At 39.4% G+C, this 16606-nt stretch overlaps 1 protein-coding gene and 1 long non-coding RNA gene across 2 annotated transcripts; both read left to right on the top strand.

Moving 5' to 3' along the window:
- Nucleotides 1–65: 65 nt before the first annotated feature.
- PRDX1 (peroxiredoxin 1) lies at nucleotides 66–7808 on the top strand. The gene is made up of 6 exons (XM_086752984.1): nucleotides 66–203; nucleotides 3166–3282; nucleotides 4284–4437; nucleotides 4723–4845; nucleotides 5723–5853; nucleotides 7427–7808. The coding sequence occupies exons 2-6, from the start codon at nucleotides 3177–3179 to the stop codon at nucleotides 7510–7512; spliced, it is 600 nt and encodes a 199-aa protein (XP_086609110.1). The 5' UTR covers nucleotides 66–203; nucleotides 3166–3176; the 3' UTR covers nucleotides 7513–7808.
- A 3232-nt stretch (nucleotides 7809–11040) lies between these two features.
- LOC147599976 (uncharacterized) lies at nucleotides 11041–16273 on the top strand. Its single transcript, XR_015259149.1, has 2 exons — nucleotides 11041–11728; nucleotides 12244–16273. It is a non-coding gene; the product is annotated as an uncharacterized LOC147599976 (long non-coding RNA).
- Nucleotides 16274–16606: the final 333 nt, after the last annotated feature.

The raw sequence follows: 16606 nt of genomic DNA, 5'->3' as shown, positions 1-16606 counted from the left end.
GCCGAGAGCCCGCGCTGCAGCACCCCTTCGGGGATCGACCGCGAATCTGCCAAGTCATGCTGCCCTTGCAGCCGCCCCCCTTCCGCGGCCGTGCCCGTCTCCTCGCGAGATCGGGGCGGGTATAAAGGGGGCGGCGCGGCGGGGGCTGCCGCAGTTCGGGGTTTTGCGTTTCTGCGGAGTTGGGGGTCTGCTCGGCTCTGTTTGTAAGTGTTGTGGGGCGGCGGGTTGTGTGCTTTGCGGCGGGGCAGTGTGCGGGGTGCCGTTCATTGGGGGTTTTGCGAAACTAAATTTGCGGGTTCCCCTCACCCCCTTTTTTTTTTGTTGTTGTTTTGTTTTTTCCTCCCCCCTCTGCGCGGGTGGGCTCTTGTTCTTCGCATCCTGCCCCCTGAAAAGCGCTCTGCGGGGGCTGCCGCTTTCTTCCTTGGTTTACTTCCCCCCCCCTTTTTTTTTTTTTTTTTTTTTTCTTCTTGGCAAGGGGAGGGGGCAGATAACTCGCTCGTACCCGCCCGCCTTTATCAGCGCTCCCGGCTGCGCTGCGCGGGGAGGAGCCGCGGGGCGGGCGCAGTCGGGAGCCGAACGGCTGGGCGGGGGGCGACCCAGGGGGGTCATCCTCCCGCTTTTGAGGCTTTAAAAAAAAAAAAAAATAATGAAAGTGCTGGGTTCGGCTTTGTGAGGGCGTGGAACGGGGCAGGTTTCCTCTGTCACAGAGCAGCGTGGCTGCGCAGGTGGACGCTTTGGTCTCGATTCAGAGCTTTTTTTTTTTTTTCCGGCAAAAGGAGTTTCGTGGTGCGTGCGCGCCTGGCTGCGGAGCGCTGCGGCCGAGGTGTGCGGCAATAGCGCTCTTCTCTGACCGCAGCTCGGCAGCTTAACCGCGTTTTTGTGACGGTCTGAAGGCAGCAAAGTAGAAGGCTGCTGGTGCGTTTTGAAATGGCCCTTTGCTTTTGTTCGAGATATCCTAAAGGGATGAGTGTGGGCCTGGCTTATTATACTTGCAGTTTGAAGATCATTGAGGCTCTGTGCGGCTATGAGCAACTGCAAGATTCTGACCTGATTCAGGTGTTCTTGACTTGCAGCGTCCATCCTCCTTCTAGAATGAAAGGAAAATAACATACTGAGCCTGTGGTCTGTTCCTCTGTGGGTTAGGAAATGCAGTGGCTAAAAATCCGAGCAGAACATGTGACAACGCGTGCTAACCCTGCGTGGAAAAGCAGAAACGTCGGCAGGTTGCAGTAGGTGCTCCAAGGAAGGCAGATGGTTCTCTTGCAGTACAAGGCAACTGAAATCTCCTGACAATAATAAAGATTTTTCACCTTACCGAAAAAAGAAAGCAGTAACTTGTAATTTGGAAAGGGGAAGTATCAAAGAGCAGTCTGACTGCTTTTATTTAACATTGAAGGCCTAGTAAAATACTCCAGGGGATTGCTGGTGGAACAAATATAGGAGGACTGGCATAGTACTGAGCAAAAGAATGACCTTGAGCTTGAGTAATGGAAAAGAATGTAGTTTTGTCACAAAACCTGGGGTCAAGCACGGAATGTAGGGATGAAACAGCTATTGCTTATAAGATAAAACTCACTAATTGAAGGCATCTTAAGTATTGTGCAATGGCTGTTCCCCTGTCCCTCTTATAGAACTGCAGTTCCATGATTTCACCTGCATTCCTGGCTACATGTGATGCTTGGCAGAGGGGTTATTGATGTCTTCCTGCTAGGCTGTTTCAGTACAATGCTGTAAATGCTCTTAAGTTCTGGCCTCCTTCATTCATAAGACTCGTTCCCAGTCTGCTGCAGTTGAAGACTCCTTGGAGGAGCATGGGGATGAAGAGCTTTGCAAAAGGCAGTTAGAAACAGCAAACACACTGGCATTTCTCAAAAGGAAAATTGAGAGATAGATGGTTACTATCTATATACTGTCAGGGTACACAAGAGAAACTTTCAGAGGTAAATCTCTTCCTGAAAAGATGTTAAACTGATTAGTTTAAACTTGAAGGCTAAATATTTACCACTTCTGGGATAGTTCTCTAAGAAGAAAGTGGCTGGCAAGGGGGAAGGAGCCAAGAGATGAGGTGCTCTCAACCTTTTTTAGAACGGACTTAGGGTCTTGCAGGCAGGACTTGGAAGAATCCTTGAATCTCAGCTTTCCTTAGCAACATGAGACTCATGCTAACCTTTCAGAGGTCTTTTTATCTCCAAGGCAGCTAGTGCTTGTAGGAGTGTATAGAATGATTTCAGTGACTTTAAAGATTTTGTGAGCTGAAGAAACAAGGTTCATAAAGTTACCTACTTGAAAAATTATGCTCTGGAAGTGACTGGAATTCTTGAGTGATATATTGCATTCCCAGACTGAGCAAAAATACTGTAAAGGGTGTGTTACAAATGACTAGCCTTTTAGGGCTGGCAGCCAGAAGTGGAGCTCTCTTGTCCTTGAGTATCCTCTTACTCTTTTTTTGGTAGACTTGGCCAGGGAAATGACCTGGCTGTACACGTTTAAGACTTTGTGAAATTTTAGTTGCTAACATAGAATGTGATTCACATGTAGACCATGGGTCTTTCAAAACGAGGTTTAATTGTTTAAAAGACCAAAGCGTAGTTATGCAGAGCACTGGTCTCTGAAGACTAACAAAAGTTCTTTTCTTCTGGAATCAACAGGAAGATAAAGTTTTGAGGTCTTAAACTCCCTTGTAAACTTGAACAAGGATCTCCTCATCAAAAGTTCTAAAACCTGGGCTTTCTAACTCATCCACCAAGTGGAACTGGAAGACTTACTGAATAGTACTGAAACTCTAGAAGGCTATCCCTCTTTCAGACTGTGAGCTCTTGCTGCTCAAAGATAGCCATCACTATATTGTTAGGAGACAAATGAGCCATAGATCTTGAAGCGCTGGTAATCTAGGTAGTGGCTTGGTCTGGATGTCTAGGCTGTGATTATCAAACTGCATCTTACTGTGTTGCTCCTTTAGGGGAAAAAAATGCTGATGTTTTGACTGGACTACTCAGGTGACAAAGCTAAAACTAATTTCACTCTTAAGCGTTGCATTGCAAGATCAAGAACTGATAAGCTGTCTTTGGTTTTCAATCTAAATTTATAAGGTGCTCTGACTAAATGTTTACTTCCAGGTGCAAATGTACTATTATTTAAACTGTATTGTTATTAACTCTTACCTAGATTAAATCAAGATGTCTTCAGGAAAGGCTTTCATTGGAAAACCAGCCCCTGACTTTACTGCCACGGCTGTAATGCCAGATGGACAATTCAAAGACATCAAACTCTCTGACTATAAAGGTAAGCTTACGTGCTTCTCTAATTACCCAGTTATAATCTGTCCATATGCAGGAGAGGAGGGCATCTAAGAATGCATCTTGATTTAGTTTTGAATAGTGACCGCTTGGCAGCAGACTGAAGTACACAACTTGTGCAGTGGTTCTCAGTGATGGCTGCAGTATGCTTGGGAAGCTGTTAGCAGCTTGGCTGAATGTTCCAGCTATGATAACTGTTGTGAATTAGGATAAAACCACTCTAAACTGTAATCTTGGATCAGGCTTATTTGTCCTGTCTATCATGCTAGGTGACGTAAGATCTCCAAAGCATCATGTGGAACAGCAAAATTTTGTCTAGTAGGCTTTCTGTCAATGGAAAGTAGATTATTTTCTCTAACCGACAAAGTTCCTTTCTCTAGAGTACTGGCAAAATGTTTGCCTTAGCAAAAAAAAAGCTTACTAAAACCAAAGGGAAAGCATGAAGTATTCAAGTACTAATGTGGATGACTTTAGAAAGACATTTCTAACTGGAAGCTGTGGCTGCATGAGGGCAGTGAGTAGGTATAGTCACCCACTCAATTGAAATGTCTCCTTGGCTTGTAGCCTTTCAGACCTGTGGTGTTTCTGCAGTCTGTTAGCAGTCAACCATAGGGCCTCCTAGCATAGATACTCGGTGTACTCCGGGCAAGCCTGTGGGAGTAGACCCAGGAGGTGGGCATTCCCTGTCAAATCTGTGGGTCCGATTTTGGGATCTTCAGTTGGGTAGGGTTCTGTGTTAGTAGCTGCAAAGTAGCCTTGAAGAGTGTTGTAAGGGGTATTTGGTTGAAGTGTAAATCCCCTAGGTGCTTTATGGGCTTGCCACCTATATAGTTAATCTTAAAACAGAGGCATCTGTAGTTTGCCATTTAATCTTTAAAGGTACTGTTGTATCAAGCCCTTTTTCCTCTCTCAGTGTTTGTATGGTTGATACCGAATATGACAACTCTTACAAAAGTAAGAGATTAACCGGTTGTGTTGCTGTTCTAGGAAAATATGTTGTATTCTTCTTCTACCCCTTGGACTTCACTTTTGTCTGTCCCACTGAAATTATTGCATACAGTGACAGAGCTGATGAATTCAAGAAAATTAACTGTGAAGTAATTGGAGCTTCTGTTGACTCTCACTTCTGTCACCTTGCCTGGTAAGAATTAGCTTTCTAATGTAATAGAATATTCTACCTGGCCTCAGTTATTGCAGGAACTGAGTCCTGACTGTATTCAAACTTGATTCCTTAAGAATCAAATAAAGGCATTTGGGAAGTATTGGTAGTGCCAGATGCTTCTGAACAGAACTGAGCCTACCATTCAGTTCTTCTGTGGCCTCAATGGCAACCTGAGTGCAATATTGCAGAAAGGATCAGCTTCTGTTGTACCTTACACTTTACTCTGACCCATCCATGTTTTTAACATTCAAATTCTTCTTCTAGGATCAACACTCCTAAGAAACAAGGTGGTTTGGGTACTATGAAAATTCCATTGGTTTCTGACACGAAACGTGCCATTGCCAAAGAATATGGAGTACTTAAAGAGGATGAAGGTATTGCATACAGGTAATAAGCAAGAAGGTAAACTTGCTGTTAAAGTCTTATGTTGCAATTTGTGGAGTATGTCAGATGAACACAGAGCTTTGCATGTACTTGAACACCTGCAGGAAGCTGAAGCTGTCAGCAGTTCTACATGTAAACTGCTTCAAGCTACCAGACATTCCTATAAGGGGTGATGCTACTTGGTTCTTGCCAGCATTTAGACTTTTCATGGTTTTGGTGAGGTAGACTAAGGGAGGCTGCTCCTTCCCTTTGATTACCTGTCTGCACGGTGCAGGAGTCTCATACAGGTGAGCTTCTGCAAACATTGGTCATGTGAGACCTACAGGGTCATTAACGTGATTATGGGTATTTAATTAGTGATTAAAGTGCAAATGAATTAAAGCCCAAGCTGTATCTTTTAGTCAGCTGTTCAGGCTCAAAGTTGCTGAGAGAGCTGAACTTCTGCAAGGTCTTAATGTGACTTTGGAGGACTAACTGATAAACCATTGCTGTGTTGTTTGTTCCTTGAGAACTTGTGTAGTCTTTCTTTGAATGTAATAGTACCTCTCCTTCGATTCTCCTTTTCCTTGGGTTTCTCTTCCACTTTGTTTTTCCACTAGTGTCTTCCTTAAATAGTAAGTGTTGCTTTACCTGCATTAGTGTTTTGACTTGCCTCCTGTCCCTCTTAATTCCTGCTGAATGTTAGGTTTTCAACAGCTAATGTTTCAGTGGTATGCATACACCAAAGGTGTGCAGTTTCAGGAGGAGGTCAGTGATACTAAATGACATAACTGCCAGAATAGAATACTGAACTTGAGGTTTTTGAAACTCACTTCTGTCTAATCTGTCTTTCAAAAGCTGTGTTTAACTTTAGGGCTGTCTTTTTTTTTTTTTTTTTAAGGGGTCTGTTCATAATTGATGAGAAGGGGATCTTGAGGCAGATAACAATCAATGATCTTCCTGTTGGCCGTTCTGTTGATGAAACACTCAGACTTGTCCAGGCTTTCCAGTTCACAGATAAACACGGAGAAGGTAAGTGTTTTTCCTCTTTCTAATTTTAAATGTTTCTCTAGAGAGTAGTACTAACTAGGCAGATTAAATCAAGGTTTACTGAAAAGGTATGAAGTAGATGGATACATCTGTGTGTAGCAAGTAATTGTGCTTCTTGAAATGGTGATGTAAAGCTGCTTGAAGGACACTATAGCACTGTATTTATCTTATTCTAGTTAATGGCCTGTTGACTGCTTGCTAATAGCGAAATAGCACTTAAACCAATTTAGTGCTGGATGTCTTGTCAAGCATGTAAATCTTGTCTGTCTCTTTCAGTTAGACACACAAAATACTTGAGACAAAGAACATGTGATAACTTAGCCTGCAAGGGCAAGCATAGTTTAGACTCTCCTCTTGGATTTGGTAGGCTGAGACCATCAGCACTAATACTATGTTTTAAGCATTTAAATTCCTAGAAGGTCTACTTATCTTTGTGTCTGTGTGTAGTGAGGGGCACAAAGACTGTCATCCATTTTCCCATAGTTCAAGAGTGATACAAAGTGCTTGAGACTGGTAGCTTTTCTGCAGGAGCTAACAAAAAAGCACTGCAGATGAAAGGTTTGAACCAGCTTAGAAAAACTAAAAATTGCTATATGTTTTAATAGTCTTCAGCTGTGATTAACTTAACTAATGACAGGTGTTGCTGCTGGTCCTACTTAACTTGCTTCAGAACTGGTAAATCAATGGCAGATTTGATTAAAACAAGTTGCTATTGTGGCTGTGCTATAGCCTGAAGAGTCAATGTTTCTGAACTAGTATGCCATCCTCTGTCAGCTGATGAGACATCCCAAGTAGTTGATGATGGAGCAGTCACATGTCAGGCAAATGAAGCCTCTTGAGGTTTACTATGCCCTGGAGTAGTCAAAAGCTGGCAAAAGCTTTTCCTCCACAGCTAGGACTGCAGTCTCATCTAAACCAGGATAGACCAGAACAAGGTGTGTGTAGCAATGCTTAGAAGCTGAGAATACTATAGCTAAAGTTGCCAGTCTTGTGTGGAGCATGTATTAAGCCTTGCATGACTGTATATAAGGAAGACTGTCCAAAAAAATGCAGCTCAGGAGTTAATGCAACTTTGAGGCCATGCAAGCTCTGCATCTTGGTGGCCTTTTGATAACCATGTAGGAGAACTAGAGACAATTTAACTCTTCTTCCTCTTTCCTGGAGGATGGAACTAGGGCTGTTGAAAGGTAAGGAGAATATAGACCTGATCAGATCCAAGGAGAGAAGAGTACTGTAATAGTTAAAGCCCTCTAATTGAGGCTGCTGGAGTTGGTGCTGCCTTGCTCTGAAGCTTCTATGAAGCTTATAAGTGGGGTGAGAAGGGGTGCATGTGCAAAGGGCCCACTGTTCTGTGGCCAGACACTTGGTTCTTTGAGTTCTGCTACCTAGTGAACAAATGGAAATGAGTGAAATAAACTGAACATAGTGCCATGCTGAATAATGCACCTTCTGTATGTTGCAATATACATGTTCTGAGTTGCTAGTTTGCTTTAATATTGTCTAAAACATGTTCTGCAGGATGGTTGCTAAGTCTTAAACATTCTTATTGTTTCAGTGTGCCCAGCTGGCTGGAAGCCTGGCAGTGACACAATCAAGCCTGATGTTCAGAAAAGCAAAGAGTATTTCGCCAAGCAGAAGTAAATGTTCAGTCTTAGTGGAAACTAGTATGCCTTAGGTAAAGAGCAAGCATCAGTTACTGAACTTTGACTGAGTCACTGGATCTGAGTCAAGGGATCATGCTATAGGTATAAACAGTAACTTTTTTACTTGAAGGAAACTTTGTCCTGTTGACAGTACCTTTAATAGAAAATCCTGATGATCATATCTGTACATCAAGCCCTGTTGACTTTAGTGATAATGCAGTGTATCTGGTCAGTCTTGTGTTGCATCTAGAGTAGTGGTACCCTTTTGTAACTCTATTAAACTTGTGGAAAGAGTGTGCTGTGTACTGTTCGTATGTGTAGTCATCAAGAGAGCTGAAAGAAATGCAGGTAGCACTTTGGAAAGTTTGGTCTACTGAGCTGTCCATAGAAAACTCAATTCCTAAGGGTCTTTTACAGCTCTGTAAGAATGGAGATACACTTAGTTTTCATGTTTCAGTAGTAAAGTACTCTTCAGTAGCAAAGTCATGAAGGGTGTAGGCAGAGGAATACATTTTGCTATTAGTCTGTCAGACCTGAGAAATACTACAGTGCCCAGAGCATGAAGCATAAAAGTGACTGACAAAAGCCAGGTGTATTTTCATGCACAGTGTAAACTTGCTCACTTCTGCATCTACTTTGGTCAGCACTGTGACTATTTGTGGTAAGTTTCTGGGAATCCAACATTCAGTTTGAACCCTGTCTGTATAGGAATAGAAGACTGGACTTTCTGGAAAGCAGACATCTTTGGATATACAACATTCATTCCTAGTCTCTCTCCCACTACACATTGGGAGTGAGAATATGCCAGTTATCAATTAGCTTGTAGTCATATGATTAAGATCAGAAGAAGGGCGGCACTATAAAATCTGGTATTCGGATGTGCTCAGCTTTGTCTTTAATATTTGTATTACAAATGATTATGTGCATACTGTAAAACTCAAAGCACATGACTATGCCCTTAGTAAGTAACTAAGTGTAACTTATTACACTAAAGTTGCATCTGCTGTGTAGCTTCATGGTGAAAGGTGGCTTGTAATAAAGACTTGAACTTCAGAGTTTGGGGTAAGGAGCTACTGCCTAGCAATATAAGTGAGTAATATAATAATAGATACTGCCTAGCGATATAAGATTACCTTGTAATCTTTATCTACCTGTAAAGATTAAACTCTTAGAGGCAAGGTCTTGGCCTTTAACTTCAGCTCCTCAAGTAGTAAACAAGTTCTGTCCTGCTTAAGGTGAGCAGTAAAAAAGTTGAGGCTCATGGCTACTTAGATGAGTCAGAAGTGAAAGTTGCATGCCTTGAGTAGTAAACTTTTTTGTGCAGTTGCAAAAAAGACTTCTCACAGAAGTCTTACTGGCAATTACTGCCATAAAAACTAAAATAGCTAGTCCCCTGGGTCTTGCTTAAGTGTCTCAAATCTTCCTGAAGATGTACAGAAGTGATGGCTTAGTTGGATCATTTTGCTTAGCATTTAAAAATCTAAATTATTCTTCTCAAGATGAAAAATGAGGCTGACATCCTAGGCTGGCAGTGAGAAGTAATTAGTATTTTTATATTTTTATATTAGTATTTCATATATGAGTGAGTAAATACTAATGCAGTATGGCTGAGCACAAAATTATATATTAAATCTCCTTCCCTAGCAAATGAAAAGGAGTTATGTCAGGGCTAATCTAATTAAAAACTTACCTTAGCTGTATCTAGCTATACTATTGTTGAAGTGTCACCAAATTGATTATGGCAGTTATTTGGAGGGTATAGTATTTGTGTGGTCCAGTCCTCTAGAATGGACATCTTTACCCTGATGTAGCTGAAGTCACTTCTGCTTTTCTGTTATTCAGAAGTAAAACTGCAGCTGTCTTGACTGGGCTGTGACATCATAATGCTACATGAAGTCCTGCTAACTCCTGATGGTGTGTCAAGCAAGTCTGTTCTGTGCCCAGACTTAACAGCATTACATTAATGACCAAGTTCAGCCCCTCACTGTGCTATAAACAGCTTTTCTCAACTGTTCACGTGCATTCGGAAAAAAAAAAGCAGCATTTAAAAGGAGCAGGCTTACTAGCTGCTCTCTCGGCTACCCGTTGTAGAGGGTAAAGGGGTTCTTTGACCTTCTGGTCTGGGAGTTCCCTCCCAGAAGGAGTCTTCACGCACCCATCCAGGCCCTGGGAGGAAGCCGAGCCTCTGATGGCGGCGGAGCCCCCGGCTCCCCGCGGCTGTTGCCCCTGGCCCGGGCAGCAGCTCCGACCCCAGCGGGCGGCCTCGCCTTCCCGCTCCCCGGAGCCGCCCGCGCTTTTCCAACGGCCGCCGCCGCTCCCGCGCGGGGATTGGCTGCGGTGGGGGGCGCCCGCGGGTGGGCCCCGCCTCTACGAGGGGCATCATGGCGGCGGCGGGGGGGAGAGGTGGGAGAGCCGGGTGTGGGAGTGTCCCGTAAAAATACCTATAGCCTTAGTTTAACCGGCTCCTCTGATGTAACGTGTTTCGTTTGAGACACCGTTTCCTTTGTGTACTGGTGGTGTGGAGACTCAAGTTCCAACAGGAGGATTTTATTAGCTGTTGACATTCACCCTCGCTGCTGACAGTTATGTTCACCTCCACTTTGAGTGAGATCTAATATTGTCCAACAATGTATTTCCAATACCTCCCTCCTTTTAAAAGTCCCAATAGCAATAGTTGTGTTCATGTGTTTATTTTCATATTTTGAAAAGTGATTAATCTCAGTAGCTACTTAAGTAGCTATTAATTTAAAAAAAAAATCCATGACTGAGAAAAAACATGTCAGTTTTAATTGGTCTGCTGCTGTCTGCTTGGAGTTGGTACACCGGGACGCTACTAACAGTACGTATTTAAACATCATAGTCACTGGTGAATGATGACAATGTGGAATTCGAAACAGCCAAGAAACAAAATATCTGTGGGTTAGGAACTGTATTACATGTTTGCACCAAATGATTGATTGTGGGAACTAATGCATTAAACTTTTTTTTATTATTCTTCAGCCATGTGAGGCATTCATGGGAATGTTTGCCACGCTGTCATTTTAATGTTTCCAAGAATATAACACACAAAATGGGTAACACAGAAAACTTCTTCAAATCAAGAAGAGTCTAATTTTATTTCTTTGCTTAAACTCAGGTGCAGCTTGGAATTTCCAGTAAGTGTTCTGGGGGGCTCACACTCCACTCGCAGGATTGTGACATCGTAGATGGGTGTAATTTTATGACATTCAAATAGTTATAATCCTTATTTACTGAGAATTTTTTTTTAATGTACCAAGATGCATATTGTATTTTCATTACAGTTGTGAACTGGTTTGGGTTTCATGATCAGTGGGTGCCATACTTACCAGTGAGGTAAAAACACAACAGATTTCTTAGTTTTGGTGACAAGACTGATAGCTGTTGCAGTGAGTCTTGTCCTGAAGATGTGTATAGCAGATGCTATTTAGAATGGACAGATCATCTTGAATGTGGTGGAGTGTTTTGGTGGTTTTTTTTCTTTTTTTTTTTTTAATATACGAGTGCACTTTTTTTCTAGTTTGGGTGCTTATAAAAATAACCTTGAATTAATGAGTTTCTTTAGAATATCTTTCTTGGAATAGTCAGATGAAGAGAAACTGAAATACATGATACTGTCTCTATTTTCCATTTCTCTTTATTTGTAGCTAAATACTGTGATTATTGATGTTTTATATAATGGGCTTGCCACTTTGCAAAATAACATTTTACAAGCATGTGAAGTTTCAGTCTTAAAACAATCCCTGAAAAATTATTTAGATCAGTTTAAATACCTTTATGTGTCTTTTATGGATCTTTATAGAAATATGATACTGCATTTCTCTCAAAAGCAGAGTGTCAATAGAAACACCTGTACTAGCAGTCATCTACTGACAATATGATACTGAAATTGTCTATATTTCAGTATATTTATATTCTTGAGGGCTGAAATGCACAGCACCAGTTGTTTACACTATATAAATACATGTGGGATTTTATCTGTTTGGTGAGATCTGTAAAACCGTATGTAATTAAATATTATCTCAAAATTGCATGCAACAGTAGTTAACAAGAGCAAACTCTTGTCAGTCTTTAAAACTGAATTTTAACAGCTTTGGTGAAGTAGCCCTGACATCACCTCTCTGGTGGTGTGATCTTGCCCTCAAAACAAACGGTGATGGTCCTGCCCACTGCAGTGTTACAGACCGTAGCTTTAGGTACTGATTTGTCTGATCTTACTGAAGATTGAGTAAAAGTGGAAGGAAATTAATGTTCTACACACTATTCTTCATATATTATCTAAAATTAAGAATATTTACTCCCTTTTTTTTGTGATAGAGATCTGTAGTTAAGTTTTCAAAGAGAATAGCCTTTGTGTAAGAGCATCAGCAGGATTTTTTGGGGGGATGTGTAACACAAAACAGTGCATCAGACTTCAGTTCTTTACATTATATGTTTATCATAGAATACATAAAATATGACTTTCAATATTTGGCATACAGAACCTAACATTTACTAGATTTTGTATGTATTTTATGAGGTTTTTTATTTCAAAGTTAACAATTGTGTATTTATTTTAGATATTTATAAGGAAAAAAAATGCTTAGTACTGTTTAAAGAATTAGCACTTTGTTATAAAACTAGTTTCTCACTGGTTTTGAAAAATACTCTAAAAAGTTACTAAATTTTAAAAGTACCATTTTCTTAACAAGTGCTCCGACCTTTTTATCAGGCCTTTGATGAAGAGTTTATTGGATTGTCCAACAAATCAATACAGTTCAAAGAACAAAAGCAAGTAGTTTACATCTCACAGGTATTGCAAAATGATGCACTTTGGTTAGGAAAGTATGTTTGCAAAAGCTCTGTGACTATAATGGTCACGTAAAGATTATGTTAAAATAATGGGGTTTATCATGTTAATAGTTTGAAATATATATATATATCGTCTGTGAACTTTTTAGTGAGTCTGATGTTCAGTATTAAATGACAGTCTGTGTAAATACATATTCTGAAGTATCTTGTTAGACAGATAGAGGATTTAAAACAGAAATGTCATGGTTCTACATTGCAAAGGGAGAAATAAGGTTAGCGCAGAGGAGTGATGTGAAACCTTAGGGTAGTTAGCTCTGTCTGGCGTATACTAGGAGGAATACAGCACATTTGGACATCAATTCAGAAAGTGTGTTAAAGCTGTCACTGTCTTTTTTTGATACCAATTAATGGTACATACGAAAAGAAAATTGAACTAGGAAATAAAAGAAATAGCACTATCTTTTTGATCCTGAATATATTAGCTTCTGTTTTTAATACTAGAAGAGAAAAAACAGATTAATTTGCCTTTAATGTACAGTCAGAACTGATTTTATTTGGCTGTCCACATGGCTGTGTTTATATCAGGTCACTAGTCAGTGTCTTCACCTGTAACATTAGTGTAATTTAAGCACCTCACAGAAAATAGGAGTATGGTATTACAGAATAGCTTTACTGGCCAAAGTCTGTGCAAGTCAAACTACTCTGCGTAATCCACTGCTGCACTCACATACATGGCTGCAGGAGAACAGGTTGCCATCATGCTGCAAATTTTTTGCAGTGTTCCTGAACAAGAGATGTGCCTGTGGTAAGCTCTTCTCACCACACCTAGCGATGATAGGTTTGGACTTTAACGTGAAACTTGGCTCTTCCACCTGAAACTTAAATCATTGTATGTATTATGGGACACGTGTCAGAATTTAGAATGTTCCTGTGCAATACCATTTGACCATAGATATATGAATATATATATGAAGTCATGAAGATGGCACTGTCCGCTGAAACTCTGAGCCCAGCAGGATTATGTTACATATTCTACAGCAACATATTTGTTAAGTATCTGTGCTGACAGATTAATATCCTTTGTCAACAGAGAAAAAAGTATTTACTCTATACTTAATCAAACAACGTCATTTAAAATTAATGTATTTCATCACATTCACTTCTCACAAAAACAAGGTGAACTTTGTTTTCATTTTTATTGCTGTAGTTTTCATATTTTGGAAGAAGAGCCTGTTAAAAGATTGAAGCAACAGTGAATGATTCAGGAAGACTAGTCAGAACGATACTGGGAGGAGAGTTGTGACAGGAAAGTAAAACTTAAAAGTAGCTAATTTATTTAAAAGGAATAAGAGGTTTTATGCATTCATGAAAAAATTAATGATTCTGCATAAATTTAAGATTCTGTAGGGTACTTCTCAACCCAGAAAATCTCCTCACTCCTTCCTGTCTTTAATTTACTTACAGGAATTTTCCTATCCCATGCTTTGTTTTACATGAGGGGGGAAAAAAAAAAAACAGAACAACTTAGTGTAAAGGTGTATGATTTCCAGAAACTTTGAAAACAGAAAAAAAATTGTATTCTCTTTCAAAATTTCCTTTAGGAAGTGTTTTGGGGAAATAAAACATAGGCAGTTATTAAAAATAATATTGCTCGCTCACTGAATCATGCACAAACATCAACAAAGATAAATGAGAATTGTATTAAAGATGTAGTATTAATGAATGATAGTTATGTAATTTATTTTTTCAGGAAGTAGCCATTTCAAATACTTTTATACATATATAATCACAGTTTGCAGACTGTGGTATATTGGAGAGATTTTAGACATTCCACTGCTTATTCAATGATAAAATATTTGGTTTATTTCATTTCTTTAAATTTCCCACCATATTGCCCATTATTGTGTTTCAGTTACTAGAAAAAAAAAATACCACCCCATTTTTTTTAATCTGAAGTACTGTTTTTCTAAGGAATGTGAACATCTATCTGTTTTTTCAGTTGCAGAGAGAAAAGAAAAGCATGTTTGTGTTCCTTGGTTCTTTCTGTTTTCTCTGTGAAAACCTAGAAGGGAGGTGCTCTGTTTGCTTCCTGAAGCAAACATGATGGATGATCTGTTACAGGTTATATGATATGAGAGGAAGCCAACTTCACAGCAGGAAAGCCTCATGAATACATTTGTCCCTTTTGGTAGATGAATTTGTGAAAGTTAAGGTTGCAGAGGTATAGCTGGCTCTCGGCTGCAGTAGATGGCAAAACCCACTTCCCCTTAGAGGAAGAACTTTGGAACTGTTGCTGCCTCAATCAGTATTCAAAGCTAACTTCTAAAATGTACATTTTGCATGGGGCTGAACAAAGAGTGCTGGTAACCACAGTGGTGCTGATCAGTAGCTGCCACTTGTTTCCTGAAATACCAAAGTCTACTCAGGGTTTGGGTTTTTTTTGGTTTGTGGTTTGCTTTTTGGTTTGTTTTTTTGGTTTTTTTTTTGTTTGTTTGTTTTAGCCAAATTCAAGTCACTCTGCATTTTCAGTAATTTAACCCATGTTAAATGGTAGCTACACCACTAATAACTTCTGTCACAAATGAATAAAAGACCATGTATATACAATTGTGAATGAGTAAAATGCTTCTGACCCACAGGAGGGCAACATAGCATTATAAAAAAAAAAAATAAAAACAAACCTCAGGAAAAAAAAAACAACAAAAACAAAACACACACAAAAAAAGACAAGCACCACTCTCATAAGCTTGACTGTTTTTGTTTGACACACCAGCACTGATTTATACAGCAAACCATCTTCAGTCTTCCATAGTTTAAAGGAAGACAGGACTGTTACAAGCCATCCTTTTTATAGGAGAAGGAAAGAATGCAATTATCAGTTTGCTGAACTCTACTTCATACCCCAAACAAACATTAGTGCTGCTCCTTGTACCACTATGATATAACTGACTTAACTGGTAGGAAAATAAAATAAACAAAAAAGTTCTTTCCTTTCTGACCCTTAATCTTGATGGCTGCTTATCACCAGATTAGATTGTGCTTTGCATTTAATCAGCATTTTCTGTCACATCTTTAATCTTAGTAAAAATCTGAAGGAGAAGATGAATGATGTTATATGCATGGAAACACTACAAATTTGTTAATTCTCCATAGAATATTTTATTAGTTTGAAATATACTAAATATCTTGTTTCTAAAACTGAATTCAAATTCAAATAGCTTTCAATTGTTTTACTGTTTCAGCTCTTGAATACTCACCGTACTGGTTATATTGATAAAAAAATATACTTTAATAAATGTTTAAAAATTAGTATTTCGTGAAAGACTTACTTGTCTAAAAATGTAAAAAGTGATACTTGAATTAGTTAATCTATCTAAGTATTTGCAATTACTTGTTTGACATTTTCAAATGCTGAAAATAAGAATGTCTTCACAGTGCCTCAGGATCAAAGAATGATCTGTTCCTCACCGTGTCTAGTCTTGTCCCAAGAAATAAGTCAAACAGGTTCTCAAACTTCAATTTTATAAGACAAAGACCATTACACTCCAACCAGCAAGGAAAATTACTAGCTGCAGCTGTGGAGGACTAGGCTAAGTGAAAGCCAGTAAGAACCAATCCAATTTACTCCAAAGTTTCTGTAGTAGGAATGGATATATTAAATATTTGTAGTCCTTCTGCCTGACATAACTGTATTGCCAGAAGCACAAAGAACACAGATTTGCCCTTACTGTGACTCAGTTTTCACTAGTGTGTTCTAACAAAGAAGAATTCCAGCACTTCCAGGTATTACTTTTAAGTTATTGAGGTAAAATCCCTCAAATACCAGTTATGTATTGCTGGACACCTTGAATTTAGTTACTGCAAGAACAGAGGAAAAAATGAAAGTGCTTTGTAACATTAAATGATTGTGCTGAAAGGACCTGGTAAAGATAAACATTTATTGGACTTACTCATAATGTGCTGTATGTTTTGTTTTATTGATATCCCAGATGAGCCTGCTGTAATAGTTTACTAACTTCTACTAAGATAACTAACTCTTTCTTTTGTATTCAGATACTGGATTTTGTGTCTTAGGTAGCTCACTGTTTTCAGCATGTTAAAAACACAGCGATCAGTTCTCACTTTAACATCTTTAGCTTTCCACAAGTTAAGCATTGCATTACTTAAGTAAAAATACTCAGTACTGAGGGTTTCTTAAAATTTTGTTTATTTTATTAACAAAAATACCATCTGAAGAGAAATAAATTACAAAAATTGAAATGAAATAGCTACAGTAATCTGTT

Source organism: Chlamydotis macqueenii, chromosome 8 (assembly GCF_036417535.1).
Source record: "Chlamydotis macqueenii isolate bChlMac1 chromosome 8, bChlMac1.mat, whole genome shotgun sequence".
NCBI lineage: Eukaryota > Metazoa > Chordata > Aves > Otidiformes > Otididae > Chlamydotis > Chlamydotis macqueenii.
The sequence above is the reverse complement of the archived record's forward strand: the minus strand, read 5'-3'. Positions and strand labels throughout refer to the sequence as shown.